The sequence below is a fragment of the Lacerta agilis genome, chromosome 14, assembly GCF_009819535.1.
Source record: "Lacerta agilis isolate rLacAgi1 chromosome 14, rLacAgi1.pri, whole genome shotgun sequence".
Lineage (NCBI taxonomy): Eukaryota > Metazoa > Chordata > Lepidosauria > Squamata > Lacertidae > Lacerta > Lacerta agilis.
The window spans coordinates 4,424,957-4,442,488 of NC_046325.1; the positions used below are offsets into that span (position 1 = coordinate 4,424,957).

At 44.2% G+C, this 17,532-nt stretch overlaps 1 protein-coding gene across 1 annotated transcript; it reads left to right on the top strand.

Annotated features, from left to right (window-relative positions):
- Nucleotides 1-60: 60 nt before the first annotated feature.
- On the top strand, nt 61-8,749 carry LOC117059104 (cytochrome b5 domain-containing protein 1). Its single transcript, XM_033170626.1, has 5 exons — nt 61-242; nt 1,185-1,261; nt 2,929-3,147; nt 3,392-3,622; nt 8,293-8,749. Exons 1-4 carry the CDS (start codon nt 116-118, stop codon nt 3,620-3,622), a joined length of 654 nt encoding a protein of 217 aa, XP_033026517.1. The 5' UTR covers nt 61-115; the 3' UTR covers nt 8,293-8,749.
- The last annotated feature ends 8,783 nt before the right edge of the window (nt 8,750-17,532 follow it).

The following is a 17,532-nucleotide window of genomic DNA, read 5'->3' on the forward strand; positions in this document are numbered from 1 at the left end:
TCCATCCACTCGGGCCAGACTACGTTTCCCGTCAGGCGCTGCGGCGGCTTCGCGGGGCGGTTGCCATGGCAGCGGCGGACGCGGCCTACTCCTTTTCCTCTCGCTCCTCCCGGCGATGGACGTTTACCGGCCGCGCTATTACACCCCGAAGGAGGTGGAGGTGCACAACCGGCCCTGGGACCTCTGGGTCTCCTACATGGGGCGGGTCTTTGACCTCAGCCCCCTGGCCGAGGCCTACAAGGGTAACGCACGCAGCCTCTCTTTCTTCCCTATGGCGGCCCCAAGGGCAGCCGGCAGATTTCCCCACACAAGAAATGAGGGGGCGGGTAGGTCGGAGGGAATGCTGAATGCACAACAGAAGACATCCCTCGGGGGTGGCAAATCCAGGGTCTGCCGGCGGCCGGCCACGAGGGCTAAAAGGGAGCCTCCATGTTGAGTGGCAGTCTACCTTCTCCAGGCAAACCTCACGAGACGCCACAAGGGAGGTGGGGCGGGGCTGCTGCCTTCCCCAGGACGGCGTCTCGTTTGGGCCACTGCTGGGGAAGAGAGGGTGCTTGGCTAGGGTGCCTGATCCAACAAGAGGGTTCTTCTCTTACTTTTATGGTGCGAGTTGTTTTTCCACGCACCTGCTGCTGCATCGCATTCACAGGCCTTGCGTCCTGCTTTTCCTCACCCCCCCTCCTCCCTCCTGTGTCGAGATCCCAAATGTGGCCTGTTTTGTTTTTCCCTAATTTGGAAAATAGCTTGGTGATAAAGCACATTATTGACAAGGTCCTTTCCAGCTTTTTTTTTTTTTAAGCATTGGTGGGCGACCTTAGGACTTGGGAGACAAATGTGGCCCTCAAGGCCTCTATATTTGGCCCTTGGAATTCTCCCCAGGCCATGCCCCTCACTGGCCTTGCTTCACAACCTCCTTGAGCGCTTTTGCCTAGCTGGAACGTGTCCTTGAACTCCAACAAAGCCTCTTCCCAGGGGTGGGTGGGTGGGTGTATACACAGACATTATGCCACTCACTTTTGCCTCTGGCCCCATTCATCACTGACCTATGACACTTGAAGTTTCCCACAAGGAGCATGCTCCTTTGGCTAAAAAAAAGGGCTCCCTGCTCCTGATGGGAAAGACTCCTCTCTATTGGAGACTGACAAGCTTCATATGTACCTTATCTATATTCTCTGCCTGTCCAGGTGATATCTTATTGAAGCCTATCCTAGAAGCAGCGGGGAAAGACATTACCCACTGGTTCAACCCCAAAACCAAAGACGTGAGTACCTGCAGCTCTTGGCACTCAGGGCAACTTAAGGCAGAGATCATGGCTGAGTGAAAAACTCTTGGAAAATCAGAGTTTTGTTTTACTCTTACAGAATGTTGATTCTTTTCTCCATAGGAGTGTTGCTGGTCATTTATTATTGTTGTTGTTGTTAAAAATTTGTATACTGCCCTTCATCCACAGATCTCAGGGCAGTTCACAACATAAAAATGTAATATAAAAATATGTGATAAAACATTACAATATAACATAACATAATACAATATAATTATAGAATACAATACAATACATGATAAAATACATGATAAAAGCAAGAACAACAAACCAATACCCCCTTCCCTTCCCACAAACACATTTAAAAAGTAGGTAGCCGTGTTGGTCTGCCATAGTCAAAACAAAATAAAAAAATAAAAAAATCCTTCCAGTAGCACCTTAGAGACCAACTAAGTTTGTTCTTGTGCATGCACACGAAAGCTCATACCAAGAACAAACTTAGTTGGTCTCTAAGGTGCTACTGGAATTATTTTTATTTTTTTTATTTTGTTTTGACATTTAAAAGGGGCATAGGATTTTAATTCTCATCCCAGGCTTCCCTAGCTGACTCCTTTGCCTCTGCCTACCCCATTCTCTGAACTGCTATTGGTCCTGCGAATTTTTGTGCTGTTTGCAAAGCTTGCGCAATGTCCTACTTCTGGTGGTTTACGTGTACATATGTGCATTGCTGCACTATGACAGTCGTCGCTAACCTGGTGCCTTCCAGGTGCTTTTGTTGTTGGCCAAAATGTATCATGGGCACCATGTTGGCAAAGGCTGCAGCATTAGAAGGAAATGTTGCCAGGGGCAGGATGCTAAAACCGCAGTGAGGAAGAAACATGTGCCCACTCCACAATTTAACCAGTGTCCTACATACATCTTTCAAGTTCTTTGTAAGTTTATTCCCATCTTCACAGTCACAGATATGATTTGTTACATCTTTTATTATTTCCCTTGCATAATTTCCCACCAGCCTTGCTCAGAAAATTGATATTGTCGCTTTTAGACTTTTCTCTTAAGGACTCATTTGTACCATTTCTAGGTTGTTAACAATTTCCTTGACTTGCTTTCCCAAACAGAATACATTTGAAAGACTCTATGTTAGGTATTGAAGGGCAGAGTAAAAAGGAGCAAACATTTCTATCACTGCAAATGCCAAAAGAATTGTTAATGGAATCCCATTTGGGGGCATATTCTGTTTGTCATGCATGTTAAATCCTCTTATCTCCATGTATCAACCTGTCCCGTTTGTAAAGATCTTTAGGAGAGGTGTTTCTTCAGGTCCCCCAGCCAGGAATGGCACATGATGTAGTAACATACGAGTATTGTACTTTTCTTTTGGTGCCAACCTAAAATATATCTGTTTTCCCTGGCATTTACATGATGTAAATTCTGGAACTCCCCACATTTAAAAAGGTTTTTCAGTATGAAATTTTTATTGGTTGTTTTAAGTGATCTTTTTGCCTGCTCCTGGGTTTATGGTGTATATGGGATGGCTCGGCTGCAACTTGCTGTAACAGGGTTTGGCAACAATGGTGGGATAGAAATTTACCAAAGAAAGAAAGAAAGACTTATTTGAAGCCACTCCCCTCTTAACTGAGAAAGGCCCCCCGTTTCCCTCCTTCCAGATACAGACACACATTAACCCTCTAACAGGATGCCTCAAGTACTACACCCCACAAGGTCGCTTTGTGCACATCCCACCTCCTCTGCCTCGTACAGACTGGGCCAATGACTTTGGCTTGCCCTGGTGGAGAAATAACAACTATGAGGTGGGCATCTTGTCTGCCAAAACCAGACGCATACGGATCATCAACACTCTGACCTCTCAGGAACATACCCTTGAGGTGAGTCCTGTCCCACCTTCGCAAAGGTAGGATTTAAGAAAGGAAAAAACCCCAAGATATTATTGGCAATTGTCCCTCTTCCTTTGCTAATGTTCCTCTGATGGGACAATGTTGTGGACCTCGGTTCTGCCTGGCTTGTCTGTGCCTCCCCAGGATGTGGAGGCTGAAGGGAGCCACTTGGTTTTCAAACGCATTTGGACCTCCTGTGATTCCACCCATGGATGTAACATGGTGTTCTCTGCAGGTTTGTGCAGAGGAATCCATGTGGGAGATCCTTCGGCGGTATTTGCCCTTCAACGCCCATGCGGCCAGCTATACGTGGAAATATGAACGTGTCAACCTAGACATGGATAAGAACCTGCAGCAGAACAACATTCCGGATGAGGACGAGGAATTCTACAATCTCTACATGGACGCTGATGCTTTCACCCCAGCTATCTTGCTCTACTTCAACGATGACCTCACTGAGTTCTAGGTAACCCCAAAATGGAGAAGGAACTGGTCCCATCTCCAGCCATGCTGCCCCCCCACCCCACCCCAGCAGCCCCTCATCCAGCTTGCTTATTTATAAGAATATTTATAAACCACCAACTCATTTAAAAAATGCATCATGTGCAATAAAACCTTTCAAACACTGTAAAATTCTAAAATCATAAGATGCAGAATGAATGACCAACCCTGAGTTGAATCAGTTCTCTAAGAACACTTGGTTAAACCAAAACAGCAGGCAAAAACAAGCTTCCTCCATCTTCTCAAGGGGCTGTCACATGGAAGATGAAGCAAACTTGTTTTCTCCTGCTCCAGGGGGTAGGACTTGAACCAATTGATTCAAGTTGCAAAAAAGGAAATTCCAACTCAACACCAGGAAGAACATTCTGACAATAAGAGCCGTTCGACAGTGGAATGGTCTCGCTCGGGAGGTGGTGGACTCATCTTCCTTAGAGGTTTTTTAAGCAGAAGTCTGTCATGGATGCTTTAATTGAGAGTCCTGCTTTGCAGGGGCTGGACTAGATGACCCTTGGGGGTACCTTCCAACCCTACAATTCCAATTTAGGTGCTTGCCTGGTTTCAATAGTTCCAAAATATATTCATTTATTTGATTTATGCTTCACCTTCCCTCTATGGAGCTCAAGGTAGCATGCATGGCTTTCCCCTCCCCATTTTATCCTCACAATAACCCTGTGAGGTAGGTTAGACTAAATGGCAGGGATTGGCCCAAGGTCACTTCATGAGCTTCCTGGTTGAGTTGGGATTTGAACCCTGGGCTCCCAGGTCCCATCTAGGGCTGGGCAATACCTGGTTTTCAGCATCTTAATATATCACCAACTAAACATCTCAATATACCGATATATCACAATGTCCGGAATAAAGATGCAGCTACGTAGAGGCATTGGCTGGCTTCACGTTTTCCCTGCATTGTGATTTTTTTGCCAGCGCCTGCTCTTGTGATTCGCTGTCCCCGGCACACGGCAGGGGAAAGCTGAGCCAGAAGAGTTAAGAGAGATTGTAGGAATCAAGAGAAGCATTGTCTGGCTTCACAGATTTTCCCACATTGTGATTTTTGCATAGCACACACACTCCCTTACAACTCATTAAGGCTGCTGGTTACTCAGATGGGAGACATACCTGGGATACTGAGGAAAGAACCCTGGGATGAGGGTGAATAGTGGAAGGAGTCTACATTTGGGGACAGCAGGGTTGCCGCCCTTCCTCTGCTAAAAAACCTTTTGAACGAATCTGTGAGAGCTTCAGTAAATGTGTTTCTCAGTCAGAAGAACACCCCCAGATTCTGTGTTTGCGAAGAGGGCAAACCCTGTTTTTCCTCCATTGATCAGGAAGGCGTTTCCTCTCAGCCCACCTTGGAACTGGTTACCCAGAAGTCAGCAGCAGAGATGGAAATGGCGTTTGTGAAAATTCACTCTAGACTCGAGAAGGTGAAGCTCCTGTATTTCAGGGAAACTTTCTGGATAGGAGGTGTCACAGAAAAATTAAAGCCTTTAGTACAAAGCAGACACAGTGCTAATCTTGAGGGAGAAACGAGAACATGAGTGTCAACATGGGCTTGATCCAGTATGAGGCCTGTACAAGGGAACTCTTGGGCCAGTTGTCCCACGTGCCTGGAGTTTGGTATTTGCTGGAAATGAAGGTGTACCAAAAAATGATAATTTCGCATGAATGGACTCTTGGAAAAGGATTTCACCAACCTTTGGTTGCATCCACCCTAGACTTGGGAGCCTTATAATTTGTAAGCAGTTTAGGACATAGCCACTAGATGTCAGCAGTGTCTCATCAAGCAGCCATTTTGAGGTTTGTACCGCAACCCTTGAAATGGTTTTAAATATAGAATAATGACTCTTACATTCAGTGGCTGATTATTCTGCAGGGTCATAGCCAATGGGAGCAGCACTGCTGCTGCTTCTCCCTTCTCATTTGGAGCAGGACACACACACCCCCACTCGCCTTTCCCCACAGCCTTTTGAAATTCAAACTTTGTTATTAAGCTTACTAACATCCTCTGGCTGGTTTTTTTTTAAATTGTTTTTGTTGTCTCTTTTTTCAGGTTGTACAGTCTTCATTACAAATCACTTACATTTGTTGTGAGACATTAGTGTTGGGGAAGAAGAGGGGGGAGAGGAGGGATGGGGTGGTTAGGCTTATATTCTTTTGTATAGTGTATGTGTGGCGTTTTGTGCCAGCGTCCACTGAGTAGGTTCTCTTTCTATTTGTCTATTTCCTTGGCAGTGAGAGGTATTGGGGGGCAGGGTGTGGTTGGTTGTCTGTGGTTGTCTGCAGTGGGGTTTGTTTGCATTTGTGAGATGGGGAGGGCTTGTTGGGTCATGTAAACATCCTCTGGCTGTTGAGACTGGGGAGTCCTGGGGTCAAATCCCCAACCAGCCATGAAGCTCAGGGTGACCTTGGGTCAATTGTTTTATCTCAGCCTAACCTACACCACAGGGTTGTTGTGAAGGTTGTAGAAGAACCATGTATAGTCACATTGAGCTCCCTAGAGGGCAGGCATGATAACAATTTAAAAAATAAAACACAGACTCTGCAGTAGTCTTTGCCAACCCGGTGCCCTCCAGATGTTTTGGGCTGCAGCTTCCATCGGCCCCAGCCAGAATGTGCTAGCTAAGACTGATGGGAATTGTAGTCCAAAACATCTGGAGGGTACCAGGTTGGCAAGGCTGATGTATAGTCAATACCTTTATTATGGCACAATAAAGAGACCAATTACAATTCCAGCATCTTCTAGAATACTGCTGCATTAGTTGGGGTAAATGGCCAAAATTCTCCTCTCCCATAAATATATGAAAAACTGTGGTTTTGGGTCAAATAATTTAATATGTTGAGGGAGCCAGTAGCTAATATCAATACTCTGGTTATCAGAGCCAAACATGATTACAAACTTTCGAGCTCAGAATTCATACACAGACAGCACAATCCTATATCTGTTTACACAGAAGAAAGTCTCAGTGGAACACGCTGCCTGCTCTTTAGGATTGCAGGAGAAATCTGCTTTGTCATCCTGTAGATACAAAAGAAACCTGTATTTGTAGAGAAGCTAAATCTGTATTCAGATGTGCTAATGGAAAAATGATTTCTGTTCCCAGAATGACCACTTTTTTCATACATAGAAATTGGGAAGATGGTGACCCTTCTCTCAGCTGAGAGTATGATTTTTCTCCCTTTCCGATGCCTCCATAATTGCCACCAAGCAACACAATTTGTGTTTCTTTTCTCTCATATGGAAAAGAAGTCTCAAGTTATTTAACTGTTTTTTAAAAGACACTTCTCTAGCTTTGAAAAGACAGAATTTAAAATAAACGTAATTGCTAAAAGAATTCCCAGCGCATCCAGATCCCCTAAGTGCTTCTTCTAGTGAAGAAGGTGTTATGTTGCTTCTGAAGTACTCTTTGTCAGACCTCTGAAGGAGATGACTCTCTTTTTTGGAATCAGCCACTCTGGACACCTCTCTCCCTTTATGTGCTTTTGCTGTTCAAGCATGCAGCGTCGAGGTTGCTAATAAAAAAATTAGTTCTTAGCTAATTGTTGAGATCTGGATGGAACACACACAGAGAGAAAAGGAAATATCAAACACCAGTCCTGGAATATAGGGGTAGGAACATCTGTGGATCATGCGGGGACATCCAGTGCGGCAGAAAAGGAAGCGCTTAGAGCTGAGTCAAGCTAGACTCAGGGGATCAGGGAGGCCTGTGGTGAGCCGTAACCCCTCCAGTGAGTGCACTTGTGTGATAATTGCTTTGGTGGGAGAGACAGTAACAGCTGGGCTCCCTGCTTGCTAACCTGTGTCTGTAGGCAAAGTGATGTTGGTGCTGTGTGTGTGTGTTGCTGGGAGATCTTGCTTTAGAAGAAGAGCATGACAGAACTCAGGGGAGGCTATTGAAAAAGCAAACCCAGTCTTCTAAAGGGCGCAGCCTACCCAGTCTCAGATACTTGGGAATGCTATGCTCAGACGTGCTTAGTGCTGGAGGCCATTCAAAAATGGAAGAACCATTTTTGTTGTTTAGTCGTGTCTGACTCTTTGTGAGTCCATGGACCAGAGCACGCCAGGCACTCCTGTCTTCCACTGCCTCCGTCAGTTTGGTCAAACTCATGTTAGTAGCTTCGAGAACACTGTCCAACCATCTCATCCTCTGTTGTCCCCTTCTCCTTGTGCCCTCCATCTTTCCCAACATCAGGGTCTTTTCCAGGGAGTATTCTCTTCTCATGAGGTGGCCAAAGTATTGGAGCCTCAGCTTCAGGATCTGCCCTTCCAGTGAGCACTCAGGGCTGATTTCTTTAAGGATGGATAAGTTTGATCTTTTTGCAGTCCATGGGACTCTCAAGAGTCTCCTCCAGCACCATAACTCAAAAGCATCCATTCTTCAGCGATCAGCCTTCTTTATGGTCCAGCTCTCACTTCCATACATCACTACTGGGGAAACCATAGCTTTAACTATACGGACCTTTGTTGGCAAGGTGATGTCTCTGTTTTTTAAGATGCTGTCTAGGTTTGTCATTGCTTTTCTCCCAAGAAGCAGGCGTCTTTTAATTTCGTGACTGATGTCACCACCTGCAGTGATCATGGAACCCAAGAAAGTAAAATGTCTCACTGCCTCCATTTCTTCCCCTTCTGTTTGCCAGGAGGTGATGGGACCATAGATGATTCCTATGCTTAGCACAAAAGAAATGTAAGGAATTCACCGGCTGCCAGTTTGCTACGTGGCCAAGTTCAAGGTGTTACTAATAGTATATAAAGCCCCAAACAACTTGGGACCAGTTTTCCTGTGAGATCACCTTCTACGTCCACACGACTGCTTGGATCAGCAGAACTGGCACTGTTACAGGTGCCACATAATATTTGTTTCACATCTGTAAGAAATGGATCTTTTAGTATGGCAGCACCCACAATTTGGAACTTCCTGCCAGTCGCCATCAGGCAGGTGCCTTCATTATACTCTTTTTTTCTCCTGCTAAAAACATTTTTTGTTAGAAAAGCCTACCCAGATACATTGAATGTTGATATGTTTTCAGTTTAGCACTGATTTAAATGTTTTAAATAGTTGTTTTTAATGGTTTTAACCAATAATTTTACTGTTTTATTCTTTTTGTAAACCACATCGAGGTTTTTTTTTTATAATCAAGTGGTGTGTAATTTTCTTGAAATAAAGAAAAGAATGTTTCCTTAGAAATTTGCATACTGAACCAAATAATTTAAAGTGTACTTTGAGCCAAATAAGCATTAAACACACCAACCCCAAATACATTATGCAGAAGCAGGTTCTACTGCTATCAGTGCAGCTTCCTTTCATATGATGTACTTCTGATTGGGATCTCCATCCCTCTGAAGACTGATTAAATTCTTGTAGTGTGTTTTCAAAAGCCATTCTCCTGTTGCTATCCTAAGAGGTTCACAACAATAAATTTCACTTAGAAACCAGGAAACAGGAACTTGCAAATCCATACAGATATTTAGATATATACATACAATGACATACAACCCCACGGGGGCATTAAAACAGAGCAACTGCCCCCCCCCCCTTACCGTAAAAAAATAGCATTGGACGCAAATATGGCATAGAATACAGAGGGAAGTTTCACATTTTGGAGTTTCCTTTGGGAAGTTAATTTTATCATTTTGAATATGTTGAGGGTATTAAAAGGAAAACCACAGCTTGCAAGGGAGGATGAACCAAAGACTGACAGGTGTCAGAAAGTAGAGGTTAGAGGAAGGATAACGGGAGGGAAACTAACCTTGGATTTTGCACAGTGTTACATCAGCTGGCCTCAAGACTCCAGCTGTCTTTCCCAATAGGTACCCTGCGTGCTCCTCACATTAAGTTGCCTGAGCCTCTTCCTGCACCGCTTTCCCACTGCTCCTTATGGTTACTGGTGATCCAGTCTCGTTCCTCACAATCTTCAAAAACTGCCCCTGCATGTGGTGCCTGTGCCAAAATGAAAACAAACAAAAAGCATTATATATACACAAACAAGCTGGCATGCTTGAAGCAGCAACACTGTTGAGTGAAGTGATGGTTCTGGAAGGGTGCATCCCAGGCCAGGAACCCTCCAAAATAATAATAATAATAATAATAATAATAATAATAATAATAATAATAATAATAATAATTTAGTTCTACCCCAGCCATCTGGGTGGCTTCCAAAAAGATTAAAAATACATTAAAACCCCAGTCAGTAAAAACTTCCCTAAACAGGGCTGCCTTCAGGTGTCTTCTAAATGTTATATAGTTGTTTAATTCTTTGACATCTGATGGGAGGGCATTCCACAGGGCGGGTGCCACCACCGAGAAGGCCCTCTGCCTGGTTCCCTGCAACTTCACTTCTCGCAGAGAGGGAACCGCCAGAAGGCCCTCAGAGCTGGACCTCAGTGTCTGGGTTGAACAATGGGGATGGAGACACTCCTTCAGGTATACAGCCCCCCTCCCTACCCGAGGCACACCTGGCCTGCTGGTAATATGCCTGAAAGTATTTGCTGCCGTTGCTCTTACACATAACTTCCTGGAGTCGTAACAGCAAATGTATGAGCTGAGAGAGGCAACTCTGATCCAGGAGTCATCTCGGGGTAGCAAGTCAGGGTGGGTGGGAGACATAGGAGCTAACTCCTAGGGGCCGAGGTCTCTTCAGCCCCAATAAAATATTTGAGGGGGTCGCCCACCCCAAAGTTAATGGACATTACCATTTAAACGGTGTGTCTTGTGATCAGTATTGCAGGTTGGGACTTACCTGCCCCCCCTCCAGTATTTTATTCAAGTTGGCCCCTTGTTGGGAGGGATGGTTTGAACTCTCTTAGTCACTTTGGCTGCCTTTTCCTCTCCTTTTGGCTCCACCTACAGTTCTCCTGATGCTCTCCTGCATCCATCTTGCTTCCTGATTATCACACTTTATATGAGAGGAAGTGAAGCAGGGTTTGCAAGCTGTGTGTGTGTGTGTGTGTGTGTGTGTAGGTTGCCTGGTCAGAAGCATCCCAGACCCTGAAACCTAGGGGTGGCCCCCAGTGATGTCAGGGAGGGACACCCCTGGTTATATCACAAGGCGGCCCCCAGGGATATCACAAGGGTGGGCCCTGGAGATGGAAGTAAATTGGAAGAGGGGAACAGAGGGAAGACACCTCCAGAGAGCCTATGCTATAATTTGAAGCCGGGCTGAAGTTTGCAAGCTGCATGTGCCTTTTTCTTAATATATATTTATTTAATTAAAGGAGCTCTCGCCCATCTGGAGTGGCCCAGGCAAACCTGGAGACATCAGGTCAGACCTGGAGGTCTGGCAACCCAAGGGTAGGCTACTATGCCAAAGAGTAGAACGATCCAGAATTATGTCGCCAAGCACCGTAATGTGGCTCTGGTCGTGTTCGTGTCAGGCCTTGCAGTCTGTAATATTTCTTGGTCCAGCAACAGACACCAAGAATGAGAATGAGGAGTAACTTTATTAAAAAAAACTTTATTCAGAGGTGCCGCTAAGACCCTCTTTTAGAACTGATACTCAAGGCCTAAGGAACAGGCCAGTTCATGTGACTCCAGGGCAAGTCGTCAAATTGCCAATGGACAATTAACATTAAGGAAGAGCCAGCAAATTACAAACTCTGTCATTCCACAGTCCACAGGGCCATATGCCAAAACTCTTCAGGCAACATCTGGAGAGTTAGAGGTTAGCTGCCCTTGGTGCAAATGATACTAATATAGGTGGGTCAGTGGCTTGCCAATGTATAAAGCAGCTTCCTCCATTCCTAACTGCTCTCTGTCACATTTGCAGCTGCCTCGTTGGGAACATACCTCACATTCCTCCTGCTGTCCCTTTTAGGGGGGTGGCATCAAGCTCTCCCCCCCCCAGCTGTGGCAGAGATAATGTGCATCTGTCTACTTCCATGCCATGCCAACAAGGCCCCAGGCTGTCACATCAGGCCAGCTGTCCTTTCTCCCTGCCCTCTTGGATGGATGCTGTCCCTGGTAGCTGCAGCAGAAGGGAAAAAGGATAACCCCTCTCTGCAAGTGGGGATTATGACATGAGACTTGAAGGTTGACCATTCTCTAGTGGTGTGGTGCTGGCAGGTCCAATAACCTCAGGGAGGCTCGGACTTGTATAGAGAACAGATGGACTTGCGACCGCTGTCCTCTGTCTGTGAAAAGGGAACCCTGCCCACTCTGCCTCGAAAGAACAGCTGCTCTTGGCCCATGATGCCTGGTTTTTCCTTTTTTCTTCTGCACTTGGAGTGCTTTTGTCTCTCCCTGCGCTGCCACCTGGTTGTGGCCCCACAATTGTGGAATCTTGGCCAAAAGAGGCCTGTTTGGCTCCGTCACTGCTGCCCTTCTGCTGCATTGCAAAGACATGGCCTTTCTCATAGTTTTTGGCAGAGGCCTGGTGGAGCAATAATTTGCTATTAGATTTTAGCTGCTGTCTGGCAACCCTTATGCTGCAATCCTATATTACAGCCTTGGCCAACCCAGTGCCCTCCAGATGTTTTGGACTACAGCTTCCATCAGCCTTAGCCAGCGTGGAACTGATGCAAGGTCATTCATTTTCCCATCCCCCCCCCTTCATTTTTAAGTTTAACTTTTCACTTCATTTTTAATTCCATCGGCACAGCTGTGAGACCAGCAAATTTTGGCCCCTGCTCTATTAGAACTTTTGCATCCCATATGGTCATTAAAATAACTTGTAATTACGAGAGTGTACCTCATTAGGCTTATTTCCTCCTCCCTCCTAATCCATTTCCCTTTTGTGTTGTGTCTTTTTATATTGCAAGCCTGGTGGCAGGGACAGTTTGGTTTTCTTTTCTTTTTAGTTATCCATAAGACACACTGAGAGCTTTTTTTCCGCCTGAAGAGCTGGGTAAAAATTCTGTAAGCAAAAAACTGGGCAGTAAGTCAAGGTCTTATTTCTGAGTAAACATGCAAGGAATTGCACTTTAAAAAATATCTGTAATGTTTTTACTGAGATTTATTACACTGTTGCATTTTTGTAAGACAAAGACAGGATATGCTTACTTTTAAAAATGAGAGAATTGCTTGTGACCACATGCTCTTTCCTTCCACATGCTCACCCTCCAAAACAACAACAAGACTTTTCCCTATGCCTTTCTCTTCCCTTGACTCTCATAAAACATTGCATGATTAGACACTGGTGTTGAATTCTCTACTTTGTCTTTGACATACTTGACGTTATAGTGTTGCCTCAAACCAGCCGTCAAATGGTTAATGCTTAGTGACAGCCACTGTTTAAGCTTCTGTGGTATGAGGTGGAGAATGAGGCTGTGTGATATACTGGTTAGAGACCAGGTTCAAATCCCTGTTCAGCCATGAAGCTTGCTTGATGCCCTTTAGCCTTTCACCACCACCCTCTCAGTCTAGCCTACCTCACATGGTTGTTGTGAGTCGTGGGCAACTTACACCTGCCAGGAGCGACGTCTCAACACTTTCCACATGTGCTGCATCAGGAAGTATTTGGGTGTCCCACAGCAGGACACAGTCTCAAACAAGGATGTGCTCTCCCAAACCCACATTCCCAGTATGTTCATGCAACTTCTGTGCTGGCTTGGTGGTGGAAGATGGTAGGATTCCCAAAGGATGTGCTCTATGAGGAGCTGTCTTCAGATACCAGTCCTGTTGGCAGACCATATGAAGGCTGGCAACCTCACCCCCACAATGTGGGAATCCCTCCCTTGCAGATTACCACAGCACCTGGAGACAGTCAGGTCACTGCTGTGGAAACACAACCTCAGGAGAAATTAGCACTGGGAGGAGTGCAGAGAGAAGAAATGCCATGGTGTATCTGTAACAGTGAAACTGGACCTCTTCATCTGCTGCAGCTGCAACAAAACATGTCTCTCCCACAGCAGTCTCCACAGCCACAGCAGATGGTGTAACTAACGGCTTGACTTCACTCTCAAAGGCACACTCTTCCATTGTCTCCCAAGACAGACGGGTGCCGGCAGGTTGTTGTGAGGATAACCATGCTAGGCCAACCTTTAGCTCCTTGAAGGAAAGACAGCATGTAGATTTAGTAAAATAAATAAAATGACTGGCTCCATGAGGTCTAAAGCAGTCACCAATAGTAGGCTGGCCTGCTGTACAATGGCTGGCTCCTTCCCTGCTCTGTACAGCCTACTCTAAACCCTTGACTGTGAATGAACAGGATGGCTAATGCTTACATCCAATCAATTGTGGGTTCTTATGAACTTTTAACATACCGGGTATTTCAAACTGGCCATCCTTTCATCTGGTAATTTTTAGGGGGGGGGGATGGCTCAAGCTGTCCACATTGGTGTGATGGAAGAGAAGACACACCAATACAGCTGTGGTTGAAGGAAACACTAGAGAATGTGACCTCTGACCTGGAAATCCTCCAGTGATTCTCATTTCCTAGTGAGCCAAAATTCCTAGGACCAGTTGTGGGTTATGGAAAAACAAATCTCCCCCAAAATCAGTTATAATTTTGCCAGAAGTCTTAAGACATTTGAGGATTTTGCCAAGAGGTGGGAGCGCTTGCTCTTGGTTTCTGAATGCTGGAAGGTGTCAATAAACCGCCTGAGGTCAGGGGGATGAATTTGCAACAGATGCCACCTGCACTCTGATTTTCTGAATCAAAGTGTGTAATTCCCATGTTTCCACAGGCTTTCACAGAAGTGTGTCTGTGTGTCTACGTCAGCAGGGGAAAGGCCTTGAAAGATTTCTTCCCGCCCCCGAGCCAAACAGCAGCAGTTCCCTTGAGGGAAGAGCAGGCTTGTGGGGTAATGAGCAACACATCTTTGACCCCCTTGAAAGACAAGATGCAGTTGTGTGTATGGGGGGGGGGAGTGAGCTGTTGAAATAAATGCTACATTTCCCCTATTAGCATCATGCTGTAGGTTCCTTGATAGGATTCCTGACACTTAACTGCATTGTGAAAAAACATCAAAAGGCAGAGAAGAGACAGAAGGAAAAGGATGTTTTTCTCTTTTCATGCTGTTCCCTTGAGCAAGTAGCAAGCCACAAACAACTCAGGTCAAGATTCAAAAGGGATTTCTCCCCCTTCTTTGGAAATTTGTACTTTGTTCTCATTGCTTCATTTTTAACCAGCAGGCAATATAATGCACCAATGTAGTGAAATTCCGAGTTTTAAATTCAGATGATGCTAGATCCATTCTCGTCCCCACCAGGAAGAGAAATGCTCTGTATACGAATCAAAAATGCCACTTTAATGTAAAAAGGTTTTGATCGCATGAAACCTCCAAAGCTCTTCCCGGAGCAGTGGCTTCCAGCATTGCCAGGCAAATGTTTCAACATGAGTGAATGGGATTGGCGCCCAAGCTCCTGGAGGGCTTCAGAGGGTGTTGCGTTAAATATAAAAGCCACATGGGGGATAACATTCACTTGGCAAACGGTGTCTCCTGCAGGCACAGTTAGTCCTCTGTGGACGCTTGTAACTAGTCTACAGGGGAATAAGCTTAGGCTTAGGTTGAACACTTTCACTGGAGAGCGGCCATGTTTTAATAGCTGGGATTGCCTTCCAATTCTTCCCCCCAAAATGAAATTTAGCCCTGCAAATAATTTAAAATAAGGGTATGACTGACCTTCACTGAGTGATTCAGATGTGATGCTGCATGATTTCAAGCACACTTGCATGAAAAGAAGCCCCACTGTGAGGTCAGTGCAACTTTCAGGTGCCATTTCGTGCACTTTAATTTTTTTAACTTCCAACAAAATAGAGAAGAAAATCGACAAACTTGTTCTCTTCAAAATTGATTAGAAGGCTGATCAACTTTGCTTCCAGGCTTAGTTCAGAATTACTGGGAATTCACCTGCAATTCGATTTCAATGTCAATGAAGTTGAAGTATTTTGAAAACAAGCATCATAGAAGCCTCCACTGAAGTATTTTGGGGTATCTGGATACTGCAAGAATAAGAGAATTGCCTCTGGAATAGTTTGTAAGCATTTGTTTATACACAATCCTTTGGCAAGGCCCTCATTCAGCTAAAGGATCTTAACCTCAAAATTTCTCTTAAATATCTGGAAGTGGGTAGGTAGGTTGGGTCTAAAATTTCCCAGAATCATTTGCAAAAATGAAAATATAATGAAGACAGTGAAATAATTTTTTTTAAAAAAATCAGCAGATTTGTGTCTCATAAAAATGTGGGATGTGTGAAACCAACAGTGGTTTATTTTAGAAATGGATTTTTAAAGTGATACAAGCATAATACTTGTATAATGCTAGTGTAGTGTAAGATAGAAGTTGGGGAAATTATGTTTTAAGTTTTTTAAATTCCCATGTCAGATCCAATGGGCAGAAGCAGTTATCCAATTGTTCCCAAAAACAGAGTTGATTTTTATATGTAGTTTTCTTATGCATGTAGGACAACTCAGGTGAGTAAAACATTACACTTTGCAGGGTCAGTACTCTGACACACACTTGGATTCAGCTTAGTTGGGTTCAAGGATATCGTAGCCTGAAGATACCTCAATAGCTGTAACTTCCTATCATGGGTATTAGCTTGGTAGTGAATGACCTGCAATCTGAACTAGAATCTATGTAATGTGCAAACTTGCACTTCACTTGGGACTTACTTGTGATTGCAGCTTCAGTTCTCCACTTCTATCATGTCCCTTCCAAACGCCATCTTTTTTGTGGGGTATCTGGCTATATGCAATGGTTCAAGGACAGCTAGATTTTGCAGGCCTTATTTGTGCAGGCAAGACAGTCTCACTTGCTCCAACAAAACAGACACTAAAATGAGAGATTATCAGAGCCACCTAGTTTGAAAAAAAAAATTGAGTCCTTTAAAACTTTCTATTGGTTCCTCCATTATTATTAGAGGATTTGAGATCAAAGGCCACAAATAAACGGAAAGCTAACTTTTTCAAAACTGTATTTTAAGTCTTAAACTCAAATTATCTAGATGCATGAGGCTTGTCCAAAAATAAAATGTGACAGCCATTCTTAATTATTATAAAATGCTTCCCCAGTGGTGCATTCTTTTCCCATTTATAAAACAGGGAGAGAAAGTAAGGGCTACAATCCGTAAGAGAGCTATACATCCTTTCGCCCAGTGACTTTCTTGGGACTTCAGTGTACCACACTCAGTGCTGGATTGTGGCCATAATTATTTTCAAAATCAGCTCAAAAATAATAATAATCCCCAATGTTTTGGTGCAAGAAGGGGGGGAACCTTTGTAATGAAGGTATTTGCTAAAACTACACTTTCATATTAAATTCATTTATTCCAGTGGGGCAAACACGATAGGGTAATTTTTTTTGGGGGGGGGTGTTAAGGGAGCAAAATATATTTATTAGGATAGACTTTCCACACAGAAGTTAGGAAGGAAAAAAAGCCTTTAAAAAAACAAACAACATAACTCATCTAGAAAAACAGTGAAATCCACTTATGTGAGTATGGATAAAATATTTTAATGAATTGCAGTAATCAGTGGGGTTTTTCTTCTTCTCTTCTTCCTTTCTTGCCCTAGAGGAAAAGGAGAGAAATAAACCACTCCCTTCTGAAGTATTTAAAGTTAGAAAAAGAAGAAGAAAAAAAGGGGGGAGGAAAAAAACCCACCCCTATTCTTTTTTTCTTCTCTTGTGCTAGTAAAGCAGACACAGACACACACAAAAGTCATGGTCTTACTAGTATGGAACTAGTTAACCTTTAACAATTTTATGCTGATGTCATAACTGAGCATGAGTACTGATTAATCCAACCTTTCTCTCTCCCTCTTTCCCCCTCCCTGTAAAAAATATTTTTATTGAGGGAGGTGGGGGGGAGAGCATAAGAAAAAAAGAAATAATTTAGAGCAGCCATCTTTGTTTTATGCAGAAATCTTGTCAGTTTCCCCCCAGTGCCAGGAATGTCTAAATATTGTTCATGATCACAGATCTTGGAGATTGAAAAGAAA